At 36.7% G+C, this 18,369-nt stretch overlaps 1 protein-coding gene across 6 annotated transcripts in view; it reads left to right on the top strand.

The window, feature by feature from the left end:
* LOC106873476 (armadillo repeat-containing protein 2) overlaps window positions 1-18,369 on the top strand; it is a 50,155-nt gene extending 31,786 nt beyond the window's left edge. For all 6 annotated transcript variants that reach the window (XM_089347756.1, XM_089347758.1, XM_089347760.1 and 3 more), the window contains 10 exons: window positions 559-612; window positions 2,283-2,428; window positions 5,602-5,701; window positions 7,942-8,082; window positions 9,079-9,253; window positions 9,393-9,512; window positions 11,407-11,520; window positions 13,714-13,846; window positions 16,091-16,251; window positions 18,041-18,369. In XM_089347756.1, coding sequence (XP_089203882.1) covers window positions 559-612; window positions 2,283-2,428; window positions 5,602-5,701; window positions 7,942-8,082; window positions 9,079-9,253; window positions 9,393-9,512; window positions 11,407-11,520; window positions 13,714-13,846; window positions 16,091-16,251; window positions 18,041-18,267 — 1,371 coding nt within the window. In that variant the 3' untranslated portion in view covers window positions 18,268-18,369. The remainder of the gene's footprint in view (window positions 1-558; window positions 613-2,282; window positions 2,429-5,601; window positions 5,702-7,941; window positions 8,083-9,078; window positions 9,254-9,392; window positions 9,513-11,406; window positions 11,521-13,713; window positions 13,847-16,090; window positions 16,252-18,040) is intronic.

Genomic DNA, 18,369 nt, shown 5'->3' with positions numbered 1-18,369 from the left:
TCATTGTATCAGCTGCTGATGTTTAACCCCAGGTCAGCTTTGGCTGAGCACAATTTATATCAAAAGCATTCTACTTGTGGCCATCCCAACATTTTGTACATCTTACACTACTTTGTTTTGTGTGTCGTTATTAAGATGGTATAATGTTATTTAAGGGAGTTGACAGCAGTTTCTAGCTGGTCAGGGGACAACGTGGAGGTTCTTTTGTCAGTAACAGATGAAGTAACCAAGTATACCTTGGTTATTGGATCTGTTTTTGGAGACAGTTGGTGAATAAGAGAGATGCATTGTCTATAATGTGTGTGTGCATTTGATGCATCCTACCTTGCGTACATGTTTTGTGTAGTGATGGCTGAGGAATAATTGATAAGTGTACTTCTCTAACCAGAGATGCATTGAAGAAGATTAAAGAATTCAGTTAATTCATTTTATTGATTTTTGTCTCAGTAAATACTTGTGTGTATGTTATTAATTTTAATTCGAAAAGAAAAAAAAAACACATAACTGTCCAATATAACTAGATTTTTGCTTCATCAATAATAATGTTGCTATTTTCAGGATCCATCTGTACCCAGTGCCAATAAAGAACAACTTGGACATTTACTAATACAGGTGAAGTGTATTATAATTTGGTTACTAATGTGTGTGTGTGTGTGTGTGTGTGTGTGTGTGCCAACATGGAATATGGATGTTAAATGAAGATGATGAAGATGATGATATATATAAGTATGTATGCACTCATCTCTGTTTGCATGTGTGTGTGTGTGTGTGTGTGTGTGTGTGGCTGTTTACTCCGACCAGTGGAATATATTACATTTTATTAATGTGTATGTGTGTGTAACCATTTATTAATAAAGATTAATCTATTGATGTGCATGTGGTGATACAGAAGAAATATATTTTATATATTTATGTATATACACCAGTATAATGTGTGTGTGTGTGTGATCTGGGTGAAGCCAACTACAGATGCAATAACTTCATGCACAGGCATTGCATGGACAATGGTCAGTGATGGTCTTCCTTGGTCACAAGTGGACAGCCATCATATATTTAAGTAAACCATAATATCTACTACTACTACTACTACTACAACAACAACAAAGATTGTTGGTCTTCTCTATTGTGTGTATTATGTGATGATGGACTGTTAAATGTATCATGACATTATGATGGATCAGACTTGTTTTATTTATTCTGACTGTGAAAAATGGATATAAAATGATGATGATGATGTATCAATAAGATCAATATAGCCGTGTCTGTGTGTGTGTATTGATTGAAATATAGAAATATGGCTTCAGTCTTGCATATAACAAGATCGATTTTTATCGTCACACTTCTGCTGTTTCGGTAAAATTAATAACTCACAAAAAAAGAAAAATAAGATCCATCCACCAAAGTTAACTTGAAAAGCAAACATGACACAGTGAAAGAAATCTGCAACAGTGAAGTCTTTCTCTGATATTCTGTAATAAGTATATTTACTATGGCCATTGCTTTGTAGTCTTCCTGTATAGAAAATCCGCTTTGTGTCTGCTTTATTTTGATTGATCGAAAGAAATCATTTTATGTATTGTTGTCCAGCCCCAAGTCAGTTCTTAGTGAGTAGGCTTAGGATTAGACATTCCAGCCATGACCATCCATGATTTTTGGTGGGTATATAGGACTACATTTAGTTCATCCTTGCATCATCATTCTAATGTCCACATTTCCATGCTTGCATGGGTGAGATGGTGTTTGCTAAGGCAGATTTTTTTTTACAGTTGGATGCCCTTCCTGTCACCAACCCTCACATGTTTCAAAATAAGATATTTCCTCATGGCCAGGCGTTTACATGGATGATTAGAGACCAACAATGCCACCTGTATAACAATGGTGCTCATTTACAGCTGCCATGCAATGTCAAAACAAAGTGGAAACACACACACACTCCTCGCCAGCTTCTTTCAGTTTCTGTCTCCCAGATTCACTCATAAGGCTTTGGTTGGTTCAAAGTTATAGTAGAAGACGCTTGTCTGAAACTGCATGGTGGCAAAGCAAGCTTCTTAATCACACAGCTTTGTATATGATTTATATCTATATACGTATACACCCACATGTATAATATAGCTACCAGTAATATACTTTAGTAAGGTGAATCAATTATATTCTCTATTACATTTTTTTTGTATTGTTTCATAGAAGAAATATATTGATAATCTGTTGTATTTGTTTCGTTTTTGTTTATTTTTAATAATTTACCTGTATTTTTTTCTTTTTTTTTTTTTGTATATAAATAGTTAACTGCTTGTCTACGGAATTTAGTAGATGCTAGCAGCAGCCGACAGCGACTTCTCGCTTGTGAGCTTATTCCAGCTTTGAGTACAGCTATGGAGCTTAATTTGGATGACGGTGACCTAATCCTTAATATATCCAGAATATACAGGTGAAAACATCTTTATTTTACCTTAATTACTGTTGAAGTGATTCTTAAATTTTAATGATTTCTTTCATACTTTAGCCACTCAACACTTGGCAAAACACCTTCTTCCTCAATACTACACCCGACTCTGTCAGAGGATTTTGTCTTGTGAGTTACGTGGAGACCATGGAAGAAAAAGCACCCTCTACACTCTGTAAAGTGTATGATATTAGGAAAGGCATCCAGCTGTAGAAAATTTCCAAAGCAGACATTGGAGTCCAGCCCATACCAGCATGGAATATGGACACTAAATGATAATGATAACAGCATTAGAAGTTTATAGTTAAACTATATTTTAACATTATTTACATTATTTACATTTGACGGATATTTGTCGTCATCTTGTTTGTTGTTAGCACAACGTTTCGGCTGATATACCCTCCAGCCTTCGTCAGGTGTCTTGGGGAAATTTCGAACCTGGGTTCTCATTCCTAACGATGTTACTATTAATATATTATTATTATTATTATTATTACTATTATTAATCAGGTCGCTGCCGTGAATCGAACTCGGAACCTTGGGGTTAGTAGCCCGCGCTCTTAACCACTACGCCATATGCCCGTAGGCTGGAGGGTATATCAGCCGAAACGTGTTAACAACAAACAAGATGAGGACAAAAATCCTTCAAATGTAAATAATGTAAATAATGTTAATAATTCCTCATCTCTTAAATATAGAACTAAACTATATTTTATAATGTACTAAGGTTTATAGTTTTACTTTTTTGAAACTATCAAAACACCAACCGATCGTGACCGATGCCAGTACTCCCTGATTGGCTCCTGTTCCGGTGGCATGTAAAAAGCACCATCTGAACATGTTCGTTGCCAGGCCCGCTTTACTGGCTCCAGTGATGGTGGTACATAAAAAGCACCAACTGATCGTGACTGATGCCAGTATCCCCTGACTAGCTCCTGTGTCGGTAGCATGTAAAAAGCACTGAACTTGATCATTGCTAGGCCCGCCTTACTGGCTCCTATGCCGGTGGCATGTAAAAAGCACCCACTACATTCTGAGTGGTTAGCATTAGGAAGGGCATCCTGCTGGAGAAACCTTGCCAGATCAGATTGGAGCCTGATGTGGCCTCCTGGCTTGCCAGTCCCCAGTCAAACCGTCCAACCCATGCCAGCATGGAAAACGGACGTTAAACGATGATGATGATGAGGAGAACGAATTCCATATTATGGCAAAATTTGCAGGAATGCAGCACTTGTGTAATGCTGAGTATGCCAGCAGAGTCAAAGAAAGGTTCTTATGTGTGGTAAAAAATAATATTGTAAATATTGCCTAAAATATCAAGTTTCATTCCTCTTTATTTTTTATTTCAATGAACAACCAGGATTAGTTGCTACCTCTCATTCCACACCAGATGGATGAAAGGAAAATAAATGAAATGGAATGAGATAATTACCAACCAATATATTGTGGTTGATCCAAATAACTATACAGCTTTTCTTCTGCAAAAAACTCTCATCTTCCACAGTCAAAAGGAATCAATATCGATTATATTAAATAAAGAGAATATTGATCTTAGGTAACTGGGCAGATTTTATTGTTAATAGTTCTTTGGGTTTGTAAAGATTTTGTGGTTGTTTTGTTTCTTATTTGTTCTGGGATTTTTTTATTTATTTGATAGCAATACATTAATATCTCTGTCCTTCTGTTTAGATCAATGAATCTCTAACTTTATAGCCCTTAATAAATTAAAACAGAAATTCATAACTCTCCTCTCCCTTTCTCTCTCTCACACATCGATTTCTTCATTCTGTGTATGTGCTTGTGCTATCCTGAATAACACAACAAAAATCATTCTTCGAATTTACATTTGTACCTCCCAAGAAGTTTCAACATATTACACACACACACACAAAAATAAAAAAAAATTACATAGAAGAATGATAAAGGAACACACAGAAACCTTGCACACAAAACACAGATATGTTCTTCCCTTATCCAGTGTTGTCCAAAAATCATAACAATTTCAATACGAATATGTTATTTCAATTAAGATCCTTAACATCCATGTTCACTTGTATCTTGTTTAAATCGTTTAATCTTAAATGGAAACTGGAGTATTTACTATCTTGGTAATTCTTTACACATTAATACAACAAGACACAAACTCCTCTCCCCTGCACCACCACCCCACCAAAAAGCAGGAAACAAACAAATGAATGAGCTTCTATGTAGTTGCTCGACCTGCTATCAATGGTAACCAAATCTCCCTCAAATTTTAAAAAAGAATGACACATTATCTAAAAGCTTGTCTGAAACAAAACTGGGATAGTTATTAGTAAGAACACGTTTATTCCTGTCTGCTCAATGTACACTTATGACAAACGTCTCTCAAGAAAGCTGAATTAAAATAATATTGATTGAATCAAAAGATTAGGTTTATCTGTTGAGATCAATGTGAGGTTTAAGGAACATATCTTTTACTTGTTTCAGTTATTATACTGCAACCATGCTGGAGCAGTGCCTTGAATAATTTAGTCAAACCAATCAACCCGTGTACTTATCTATTTGTTTTTTTTTTAGTCTGATACTATTATCGGTCTCTCTTTTGTTGTACCCTTAAGCAAACCAACACGGTAGTGAAATGATGATAGGGGACAAGCTCAAACACAAATACACATGCACCTGTGAGATATATACAGGTGCAAGAGTGGCTGTGTGGTAAGTAGCTTGCTTACCAACCACATGATTCCGGGTTCAGTCCTACTCCAAAGCCTTGTGAGTGGATTTGGTAAATGAAAAAATATAATATATATATAGATATATATAAATGCATGTATGTATTTGTTATTTGTGTCTGTGTTTGTTCCCCCACCATCGTTTGACAACCGATGTTGGTGTGTTTACGTCCCCGTCACATAGTGGTTCAGCAAAAAGAGACCGATAGAATAAGTACTAGGCTTACAAAGAATAAGTCCTTGGGTCGATTTGTTTGACTAAAAGTGGTGCTCCAGCATGGCTGCAGTCAAGTGACTGAAATAAGTAAAAGAAAGAAAGAATGTCTGAAAGTTTAGTGAAAGAGTGAAATCCATTTTTTAAAAATTAACATATCGCATTGTTATCAACTTATTTTTTTTACTAATTAACCCTATTTTTTTAATTCTCTTTTTCCTGTCTTCTAGTAAGATCAGTCTTCATACAGATTGTTGTACCGTGCTTGCTGCCCAGAGACAACATTATCCAGTAGCTTTGCGAGCTTTAAACAAACACATAATGAGACAGGTAAAATATATTTTAATGGTTCTAGATATTATATCTGTTTGGGGCAATAAAATATGTCAATGTAACCATCATCATCATCATTTTAACTACCCACTCTCCTGAAATTACTGGCTTTGTGCCAAAATTTGAAACCATTTTTATCATTATTACCTCCACCTTCGCTAAGTTTTCAGTTGTTTATTTATTTGTTTGTCCATGGACAAGATATCTCAAGAACGACTGGATGGATTCAGATGAAACTTTCAGGTATGTTTGGCCTCGTGACTGGCACAAACTGATTAGATTTTAAGATCAATCTGGTACTAGACAAGGATTCTGGATTATTTTTCCTGTTTTTTACTTAATTTTTGAGAGCAGTCAGGTTCATTATTAGTATTCTCGTTTGTGAAAGCAGTCGAGTTTATTTCAGATATTCTAATTTTAAAAATCATCTCTGGCTAATCGTTGAGAGGATGTTGGTGTTGCCTTGGTGAAGGTTTGCGCTCTCTGAGTACTCTTATTATTATTATTATTATTTAGATAGCAAGCTAGCAGAATTGTTAGCACATCAGACAAAATGCTTAGCAGCATTTCATTCATCTTTATGTTCTGAGTTCAAATTCCGCCAAGGTCAACTTTCCCTTTTGTTCTATCAGGGTCTATGAAAGAACTTATCCCCTCCCCCAAAATTTCAGTCCTTGTGCCTACAGTAGAAAGGATTATTATTATTATTCAGGTGGTGAGCTGGCAGAATCATTAGCATGCTGGGCAAAATACTCAGCGGTATTTTGTCCATCTTTATGTTCTGAGTTCAAATTCTGCTATGGTCGACTTTACCTTTTTCCTTTCAGGGTCAATAAAACAAGTACCAATTGAGTATCGGGGTCAATGTAATCAACTTACCTCCTCCCCTGAAATTGCTGGCATGGTGCCAAAATTTGAAACCATTATTATTATTATTATTATTATTGAGTGAGAGAGCAGTGCATGTCATCAAAGTGACACTGGGGTAAAATATACAAAGCCCATTATACCCATCATGACTACCCATCTGATAAGGGTACACCAGGCACATGCATCACAACCATATATGCACAGCATGGTGATCTCATATCAAGATTAACAGCGCATGACCTTGCAGGTGGGGCCCAGTTGGAATTTTCTTCAGGTCAAGTAGCCCATCCCGCTCAAAAGGTCCCTGAATAATGAATATGTCGTTGTTGTTATTATTATTATTATTATTCAGTAGTTTTATTTTTATAACGTGCTTTCACTTCACTACCGAGCGCAGCTCTGTGCGCCTTGGGTATGTGCTGTGGTTTGCTGTGGTGCTCTTATGTTTACTGTATTGAAAGTGTTTTGCGTAGAATGTGTGCAGTACCCAGTAGTGCAATTTTCTGTATGTTATATATATTTGTAAGTCCTGCTATTTTTGTTATGTATTTGTCTGAATATTTTTTTATTATACCTCAGGCACCTACTATGATAGGAATTGTTTCTGTTTTTAGATTCCACATTCGAGTTATCTCTATTTCCAGGTCTTTGTATTTTGAAAGTTTTTCCATTTCTTTTAGAGAAACGTTGTCATCTGCTGGTATTGATACATCAATTAGAAAGCATTTTTTTTCTTCATGATCTTTGACAACTATATCTGGTCTATTTGCCTTAATTTCTCTATCTGTGTGTATTGGCATATCCCAGAGTATGGTTGCTTTCTCGTTTTCTGTGACCTTTTCTGGCGTGTGTTTATACCATCTTTTTTCTGTTGTTATTCCATAATGTTGGCATAGCTTCCAGTGTATATAGGTCCCAGCTCTGTTGTGTCTGTGAATATATTCCTTCTTAGCCAGGACTGGGCAGCCAGAGATAATATGATTTATTGTTTCTTGTCGATCTCCACATATTCTACAGTTACTTGTTATATTTCTTTTCATTATGTGTTTTTGGTAATTTCTGGTGGGGAGGCTTTGGTCTTGTGAAGCAATTAAAAATCCTTCAGTCTCTGCTTTGCGTCCTGAGCTTCTCAGCCATTGCTGGGATTTTTCTCTGTCTATTTCTTTCGCATTTAGTTTAGCCCAGTATTTACCATGTAGGGGATTTTCTTGCCATCATTTTATCATGGTCCGTTGCTGTTCTAGTTTTAGTTTGGATTTCATTTGTTTTATAGCTTTTGTTGTTTCTTCTTTTTCTTCTTCGTATTATCGTTATTATTATTATTATTATTATTGTTATTATTATTATTATTATTTCTGTATTTCTAGGATGTTGTTGTAAGAATCTGCTTTGCTCTCGGCAACTTGACTGCAAAAGATGATACAGCTCGTGTTCAATTATTTGAAGAAAAAAACTCTTTGGCAACAATATTGAATGTTCTTAAATATTATTTGGATAAATTTTCTACAGTAAGATTTTAAATTATACAATTTTTTTCAAGCTACCTTTAATGCATAGTTTCACATAAAGATGACTTGTAAACAAATAAGTTTTAAACTAATAAAGCAAAGCTTTTAATATTTTGAGATTATTAATTATTCCTCCAAATAAGAAAGGAAATTTATTCTTGGTTTCTTTGTACACAACAATGATTGTCAGTGTTGTGGGTATCTAGTTCATAGGAAGACAGTCTATAACTGAATTTTTTGTGTGTAAACAACAAATGTATCAATTTATGGAGAGTTTATGATTGCATCCATAAACCTCAAATTGGTTTTACCAATCTCAAGCCGGTTTTACTTTTTCACAATTCCTCCTAAATTTCTCGGAGAAGATAAGATGTTGTCTTTTAATTTAAATAGTTGCATGTAGTTGTTTCCCCTGAACTTTATCTGCTTTGCTTATTTGCTAGAAGTGCAAGTAAGAGAAATTAAAATTGACTCACACAGTGAAACTGAAAATTGACCTGAAGTTTGTTAAACAGCCCCAACCAACTCTTATTTAGCAGGCTTTCAAAATGGAGGCATCAAACAGAATTTTTCATTAAATCACACGCTCAGTTATGGGTATGCTATCCTATGATTTAGAACTTAAAATACATCTTGTATTTGATGGTATATATGATGCATTTTATTTTCTAAAAAAATGTCTCAAAAACAAAACAATCAACCCAGATCCTATATATAAAGTTGGTTTTCCTATTAGCTTTAATGCACTAAAAGCTTTGTTTGTTCAATATGTGCTGCTGAAATTGGGGTGTGTCTTTTATGCCATCAAATATGTTAGCTTCCATCCTGATGTTTTAGTTTAATTTCTGATGATAGAATTAAATCTTTCACAAGAGACTGTATGAAAGAATGATATAGAAAACCTAGCATATTTTCTTGTAAGACATTTTATGTGAATATCATCATTTCAATGACATTAATTTACAAATAATAAATGGGTTTTTTTTTTCTTTCCAGTCAGATAAAACTAACCAGTCTCATAAAGCAAATAGCCAAAATTTTCAAATGGAAGAAAGTGTTGATATACTTATCAAGACTGTTCGATTGATTGCAAATTTATCAATTGGTGAGACCATTGGCCCTATTATTGCTGCTGAACATGATTGTGTCATACAACTTCTTCGTATTCTAGGTAAGTTGGCAGTCAGAAATACAATATACTTTTATTTATTGAGTGCTGGGGTTGATGTAATCGACTATCCTCCTCCCCCAAATTTCAGGCCTTGTGCCAAAAGTAGAAAAGCTTGTTATAATTATTTTTTTTTCCACAGATTTATTCTCAATTGACAAAGAAGATCTACTTGTTACTACTGTTGCTACCATCAACAATCTTTCTTATTACCACAGCAAGACCAGTGGTATATTGGCCAAACAATTAGACATTGCTAAATGTAAGTAATTGATTGAATATGTTACACTTTTCTCATTTTCATTTCCCAAACATCACTAGATACAAGAAATACATCTTAAATCTCAAAACATTCTTGCTTTAATCTTGCTAATATGAATGGATGATTACTAAGAGTATGTATATGCACATATATATGACTCTATATATATATGGTTCACTTCCTAACCATGTGGTCTTTGGTTCAGTCCAAATGCATGGCACCTTGAGCAAATATCTTTGACTAGAGCCCTGAGCCAACTAAAAGCCTTGTGAGTGGATTTGGTAACTGGAAACTAAAAGAAGCCTGTCGTTTGTGTGTGTGAGAGAAAGTTTGTATTTCTCTTGTCTTGCAGGTTGTAAACAATGTTGTTTGCTTGCAGTCCAGTACAAAAGCATGTTTGGGCGTCTTCACATGTTACTCAACCTTTGTAAACAGAAATCTCGTTTGCCATTTGATTCCAGTTCTCTGCTTAAACATGTCTGATCTTGTTTGTTGCTTAATACATTGAAAACTTATTAATCTCACTTGGGAACATATGGGAGCTGGCAACATATGGGAAGGATATCTGGCCATAGAAAATCTTGCCCCAGTGTTCTCTCTTCTGACCCAAGAAAATATTGGAATAGTATTTGTTTAAACAATGATGATACTGTATATAATTACTGATTATTATTTTTTTTAATTTATTTATTTTTTTTTATCCAAACATAAGGGTACACATTAATTGGGAGAGAAAAGTTAATTATATTTATTCCTGTACTTGACTAATATTTATTTTATGGAGTCCTCAAGGTTGAAAGCCAAAGTCAACCTCAGAGGGATTTGGGCACAGAATAAAAATTTCTCTAATAGCTCAAAGCATTTTGTCTGATACTTTAATGATTCTGCCAGTCTACCAATGTTTTAATTATTGACATCGTTATTTGCATTAGGCTTTTTAGTTCCTTATTATAAATTTCTTAATTTACAGTTTTTTTTAAAATTGTGATGTAAAAATAAACAAGTATAAACTACAGAGATGCAGTCGCACTCTAAGATCTTCAAATCTATCCAAAACAACCTTGCATAGGAGTGTTTCAGGAAAGCTGAAGCATTTGGTTTAACCCAGTAAAATATGATGCTTAGTTCAATGATAGAAAATAGAAAGGCAAAGTTGACCTACAGAGCTGGAAACTAGGAATATCTATCTATTAAATTCACTCACAAGGCTTTTGTTGGCCTGAAGCTATAGTAGAAGACACTTGCCCAAGGTGCCACACAATGGGACTGAACCTGGAACTATGTGGTTGGCAAGTAAACTTCTTAACCATTGGCTGTACATAATCTCATAATTTCCATTTACATTGATTCCAAACTTTATCAATGAAATATCAGGGATTTTTTAATTTTTTTATAAAGGTCTCAATTAACCTCTGCACACTCACTCAAGAGACTCTTAAAGTAGAGAAATGCAAATCAAGGAACTCACTGACAGCCTTTTTAGAGCATTATCTGATTAATCTTCTCTCTCACACATATACATACACTCTCACTCTCACCCTATCTCTCAATCTCACATACACCCACACAGAACAGAACTGAAATAGCGAGATGGATGTAGCATTAAATTATCAGCCTGTAGATCTTTAGTTCAGATTCACTGCAGGCATTTCATGGCTTATTTCAATAATATACTTAGTTTATCAGACAATGCTACATGGCATCCCGTGAAGAAGATTAAGGTCTCATCTGCTTAAGGTTTCTTCCTATTTACTTAAACACCTTGAGCTGTCAGAAGCAATTTCTTTGTTACATTACGTGCACACACGCACACACACATACATACATACCTGACTCCTATCTATACCTTACTATCTAACAGTTTTTGCTCTAGCGTCTCTTTTATATTTCACAGATTTGGTGAAATTATTACTGCCAGACCACATGGAAACTTTGATTGAAGTATCGCGAGTGTTTGGAAACTTAACTCACCAAAAGATTGTAAGAGACTTTTTGGCAGAACAAAAAGGTAACCTGTTTAGTATTTTATGAGTAATTGTAATCCTTGACCATTTAGGAATGGTCAAGGAATACATTTTTGTAAATATGAAATCTAAAGTCAGACACTGCTGAAGCATGGAACTACCTGCATCAGTTGTTAGTTGCTGAGACATTGCATCCTTTAAAACTTCCTTGCTTCCTGAAATTCGCCAACACTACACCTGATATCCACCCGCCTCCATACACATGCAGTGGCAGACTGGGTCTAAAAATATTGGTTGCCAGGAGACTAAGGAAGCCCACCCGCAATTACAGTGCTATCATTTAATTTTTTTTTTTTTAAGTATTCTTTTCAACTGTCTATAAACACAGCCAGGCTGAAATAATGCATTCTTCCAGGAGTGAATTTAAAAATTCTCAAACTTGAGGGGATGGGCCCTTTAGATACTAACATGGGCTCCATATATAGATTCTAATGGTGCAGGGGCCCACTTGCCATCAGGCAAGCTGGCAACCTGGCCAGTCCACCACTGCATACATGTATATCTTGACTCTTACGCTGTTCACTTTCCTGATTTTGGGGCATAATTCTATGTACTGCACATGCACCTTTGATGAGTCGTAGTGCACCTGAGCATTATACACAATAATTTCATTATTATTATTATATACATAACAGATTATTTTTTCCAACATAGCTTTGATTTTGATTAATAAAAATAAGGGTTAGTATGAAATGGGCCTGAAATTTAGGTTCCAGCATAAGTAGCGTTTATTTGCTGACTTGAAGGTCCTTTGTCAGTTATGACAGCAAAAGTCTCAGTTGATCCAATCAGTGGAACAGCTTGCTCATGAAAATAACATGCAAGTGGCTGAGCACTCCACAGATATGTGTACCATTAACATAGTTCTCAGGGAGATTCAGCATGGCACAACGGGACAAGGCTTACTCTTTGAAATACAGGTACAACTTAATGTCTGCTGGCTGAGTGGATTGGAGAATCTTGCTTGAGGACACCAGGAATTGAATTCCTGACTTTACGACTATGAGCCAAATAGCCTAACCACTAAGCCATGTATCTTCACCAGCACGTTTTTAGTACCTTTTTGTATTAGCATATTATACTATGAGCATCAGTCTTCTTTATTTCATCTCAAATATAAAACTATAAATCCATATGATGTCCAAATCTATTTTCATCCTTGGGAGGCAAAGTGGCTGAGTTCCTTTCGAGTGTTGGGCCTCATGGAGGCAATGACCAAGACCTTTGGTGTTATGTAGTGCTGGAGAAGACCCATCAAGCCAAGCAAAATCGCAGTCATGGCAGATACCAGTGTCATGCAAATTGGCACCCATGCCGGTAGCACGTAAACACACTCTGGTGTCAAACAAATGGCACCTGTATCAGTGGCACATAAAAGCACCCATTACTCTCTCAGTGTGGTTGACGTTAGGAAGGGCATCCAGCTGTAGAAAACTGCCAAACAGACTGGAGTCTGGTGCAGCCTCCCAGCATGCCAGCCCAGTCAAACCGTCCAACCCATGCCAGCATAGACAACAGACGTTAAATGATGATGATGATGATGGTTTCCATTTGTTTTTTATTTATATACAGCTGAGCTTTTGAATCAGACTCAGTATTTAACAAGTCACTGTTATAAACTGGATTACATCATCATTTCTTTCTTGTGTAAGACTCTTTTAACAGAAGACACTGTCCAAAATATTAGTTTCTCCACCTTATCTGTCAGTGCAGCAACATGCACCACTCAAATTTAATTTCTGAAGTGATTTTTACCATTGCAGATAATCCCTAGTCTATTAACATTAATGACTGTTCTTATTTTTAATTGATGTGCCATCAACAGCCTGGGCAAGACATTAAACTGCATCAGTGGTAAGGCTCCAGCTTCAAGCTTCAGGAGTTCATCTGTCTGTTTGCTTGTCTGTCTGTCTTGATAATAATGAATTGACAGAAACTTCAAGTTTCACATTTAAAGGTTTATTTAACCAGTCAATTCATTGAATAATCCTTAAAGGCAAAACTTACAGTACAGAACAACTCAAAATTTGCAATAAATTTTACTCCATCGTCACCCCATTCCCTTTCAGTAAATATGTCTTGTTGCTTTCCATAATTTGGTTAACAATACTAAATCTCTATCTCTCTCACACACACATGTATGTATGTAAATGAAAGAATATATTTGCATATTGTAGTGCAAGAGACCTTCATAGAATTATTAGATTCTGACAATCGAGAAGTTGTTTATATTTCTTGTGGAGTCCTCGTGAATTTCATGGCTGATAAAGAAAAGCGACCTGTACTGATGCAAGGAGGAGGCATTGAAAAGTAAGTGGCTTCATTCCAATTTTTGTTTAATGCCAAAAGAGCTGTTCTTTAACCCTTTACCATTCAGATTCATTTATCAAATGTAATGCTTTTTCTTATTCACACTGTTTTTAATTAATCATGCATTATCTTGTTGCTTTGAGATTTTGACGATGTGATGGTATATTTTTAGAATGACATTGTAGGGTTGGTTTGATAGGCTAGACCTGTCTAGTTTCAACATAAAACAGGAATATTTGGGCCACATATGGCCAGTTTAAATGCTAAAAGGTTAAAGCCTTTGTAGTTTTGTCACCAGCCTAAGAGATTCTGCAAAGACCATAAGTACTATTCCTTCTTGCAAAACCAGCAGATGAAATAACATGGCAATACTATAATAAAATGATTATTCCGAGTGGGATCACTGCCAGAGCAGTGGGCTGGCTTCTGTGCCGGTGGCACGTAAATAGCACCGTTTGAGCGTGATTGTTACCAGCGTCGCCTTACTGACACTTGTGCCAGTGGCATGTGAACAAAACATTCGAGCAAGGTTGTTGCCAGTACTGCCAGACTGGCCCTCATGCCGGTGGCACGTAAAAGCAACCACTACACCCTCAGAGTGGTTGGCGTTAGGAAGGGCATCCCAGCTGTAGAAACTCTGCCAGATCAGATTGGAGCCTGGTGCAGCCATCTGGTTCACCAGTCCTCAGTCAAATCGTCCAACCCATGCTAGCATGGAAAGCGGACGTTAAACGATGATGATGATGATGAATACATTAATAAATACAAGAATGGTTGTATGTATGGCCTTGTAGTTAAGAAGTTTGCTTTGTAACCATGGCATTGTAAGTTCAGTCTAAGCCTTGTGGATGAAACTGCATAGATGGAAACTGTATGGAAGCCTATTGAATGGACTGTAGCTGTAATTTAATGATCCAGCCTTGTCGAGTGGAATCTGCCTGAAAATTATGTTAAGAGTACAGGTGTCTCTGGAATACTCAGCCACTTACACTGTCATTTAATGAGTGATGAATGAACATATGAAATACTCAATTAGAGGGTTCATACAGTTATAATAACAATCATCATCATCATCATCATCTTTTAATGTCTGTTTTCCATGCTGGCATGGGTTGGACAGTTTGACAGGAGCTGACAAGCTGGAGGGCTGCACCAGGCTCCAGTCACCTATTTTGGCATGTTTTCTATGGCTGCATGCCCTTTCTAATGCCAACTACTTTAGAGAGTGTACTGGGTGCTTTGCGCATAGTGCCAGCATGGATGCTTTTTACATAGCACCAACACAGGTGCTAATAAGAACTGGCACCTGTGCCCAGCGTCGCCTTTCTGGCACTTGTGCCGACGGCATGTGTAAGGACTTTCGAGCGAGATCGTTGCCAGTGCCCCTGGACTGGCTCTTGTGCAGGTGGCACATAAAATATACCATTTTGAGCGTGGCCGTTGCCAGTACCGCCCGACTGGCCTTTGTGCGGGTGACACGTAAAAGCACCCACTACACTCTCGCAGTGGTTGGCGTTAGGAAGGGCATCCAGCTGTAGAAACTCTGCCAAATCAGATTGGAGCCTGGTGTTGCCATCCGGTTTCACCAGTCCTCAGTCAAATCGTCCAACCCATGCTAGCATGGAAAGCGGACGTTAGACGATGATGATGATGATGATGAATAGTTATGTTTTTAAGGGGCAGTGCCCATGGTCTTTGCCAATTCTCTCAAATCAGAGAGATGGGTGCCATTAGTATTCCTTGTAAACCTTTGTAAGTCAACCTGTGAGCAAGGAGGGAATTCCAGGGTGATGACATTTTGAGAAGAAAAAAAGGGCTGGGCTTCGGAATTAGTGCAGGGCCTGGTGGGAATTGGACATAACAAGGGCGATGGGAAGAGGAGGGGCAAGTGGAAAGAGAATACTCCAATTGGAGTTAGCATGACTACAACCAGCCCCAAATAGCAAAAGGCATTATAGTAGTAATGCAAGAGGCAGAAAGCAGAGACAAGACGCCTGTGTTCTAGGAGCTGGAGCAGTTGGGGCTTCATTTCTGAGTGTGATCCAAGAGATCCATGTGTGCAATAGCAGCACTGTGCTAATATTTTCCATAGCAATCATGTTAAGATGGCAATCCTTGATATTGTACAAAGTTCAGGTGAGGGCCACATTAGAACATTGCTCTCACATCTGAGACAAACACTATCTCATCAATGGTACAGAGAAGCTAAATGAACCTTCTATAATGTTTCCTCTTCTTCTTTAGGTTAATAGAAGTTCTGAGAGATTTTGGTCCTAACGACTGGCAGCTGGCTGGAATTGTGTGCCAAGTTTTACTGAACTACAGCCACAATATTGGCCCAGAACACCTCTATTTTGGTTACCAAACAACAGAGCAACTTGTTGAGCTTCTCACGGAATTTTTAGGTAAGAAATAACATTTGACTTTCTGTATTTTGTCCTGTAACTTAGTCATTCAGCTGTTGACATCATCGTCATCACTACTATTGTCATTACTACCATCATAATCACTGCTATCATCATCAATATCACTATCTATATCATTATCATCATCATTACCACCACCACCACCACTGTCACAATCTACTATTACTTCCACCATCATTACTATCATTACCATTTCTTCAATAACCACCACCATCATCATCATTATCATCCTAGCAACATCATTGTCTTCATTTGAGTTTTTAATTCTTTAATACTAAGAGTAAACAATCTCTGAATGGAATTATGGATTGTTGTTGAGTTTCACATCCATGACTTTGTATATATGAAAGATGCATTTTCCAGATGCCAACATGTCATGTTCCCAGATGTTTTAGTATCCATTCCCATCAGCTTAGGTGATGTGGTGGAAAGTATTCTTCCCAGTAACCTCAAGAAACACCAGGAATGAATTTGAAACAATGGTCTGTTAACAGATAGTCCAGCAGATCATATACTTTGCCACTAGTCAGTACAGCTACAGCTGTTATACCAGTTCATCAGTGTTCATCTTCATCTGTACTGGAACTCTGTTTCCCCATTCTAGGATTCTTATTCATTCTTCGAAGCAATGATGGCGACTATACTGAGGTATGGTCCCGAAACAAGGACACTAACAAAAGCTCTAAAAAAATTGGTTCAATAGCACTGACATAAGATTGCAATGAGCAACATTGAAAATGTCTTGGAAGAAATATAAAATTAATGCCAAACTTTATGGTAATCTGTCTTTTATAACAATAACATTGTGCAAACAAAGATGTTGGTTTATTTGAAATAATCAGAGAAGTAAAGATGAGGTAGCGCATCAGTTGTTGCTATGGAAACCTTCTCAAAGCAAAAGATTGAGAGAAGACTTCTCTTTATTTATATCAACCTCTACACACTCAGAGTAGTTGGCTTTAGGAAGGGCATTCATCTGTAGAAACACTGCCAAATCAGACTGGAGCCTGGTGCAGCCTCTTGGCTTCCCAGACCCCAGTTGAACCGTCCAACCCATACCAGCATAGAAAACGGATGTTAAATGATGATGATGATGATTGGTACAAGATACTGGGGAAAAAAATTGGAAAATGTGTTTGCTGCTATATTCGTTAGGAGTATCCAGGTTTTCATAGAAAGAAGGAAGAATAAACTGGGATTAATTCATTGACTAAAATCTTCTCCCTTACAAATGTGTAACTTTGTGTTAATGTCAGAAATCAATATTGCATTGATTGTTTGTGAGTTGGCAGAAATAATGGAACAAAAAAGTCTGACAGTATTTGTGTTCTTTTGTTCTGGGTTCTAATCCCACCCACCAGGATAATTTTTGTTTAGCATACCCTTAGAATCAACAAAATAACAATCAGTAATATTCACTAGTGCCTACTTAACAGTCTCACCAGTGTTGGTAGCACAGAACAAGTATTCAGTACAGACTGCATGGCATTAGGAAGGGCAGCCAGCCTTAGAGACCATGCTAGGGCTGACACTGGAGCTCAATGCAGCCTTGTGGCTCACCAGATCTTGTTAAACTATCCAATCATACCAACATGAACAAAAAAAGTGGATGTTAAATGATGACGATGATGATGATGTTCCTCCTCAACTGCAAAGAGTTGATCTTATTACTTTAGCTGAAAGAAATATTGTTTTATTGTCTATTTCCTTCCAGGTTAACCTTTTTACCCATCTTGTAAGTGAAACTTTTGATGTTTGAATTTTCCAGATGAAGCTAACGTTCACGGCTACATTACAGCCAAACCTGAACACACGGAACAAAGCTCAGAGACAACATATGAAGTTCAGAGTCTTATTATGGAAAAATGGGAAAACGAATTTTGTCCAGTTGCTGAAACTTTATTGCAGAGACTTAAATACCACCAATCTGTCTTAGAACCTCTTGAAGTAACAAAGGATCACTTTCCCAGTTCTATTAAAAGCACTAGATCATAGATCCACTTACATTAACTTTCATATTTAATCATGATGATACTGAAGAAAAAAAAAAATAATAATAATAAAAAAACCATTCATGTGAACAAATTCAACACTAAA

The sequence above is a fragment of the Octopus bimaculoides genome, chromosome 2 (assembly GCF_046866305.1).
Source record: "Octopus bimaculoides isolate indiv1 chromosome 2, ASM4686630v1, whole genome shotgun sequence".
NCBI classification, from domain to species: domain Eukaryota; kingdom Metazoa; phylum Mollusca; class Cephalopoda; order Octopoda; family Octopodidae; genus Octopus; species Octopus bimaculoides.
Note: the sequence above shows the minus strand (reverse complement) of the source record. Positions and strands in the feature narration are given on the sequence as shown.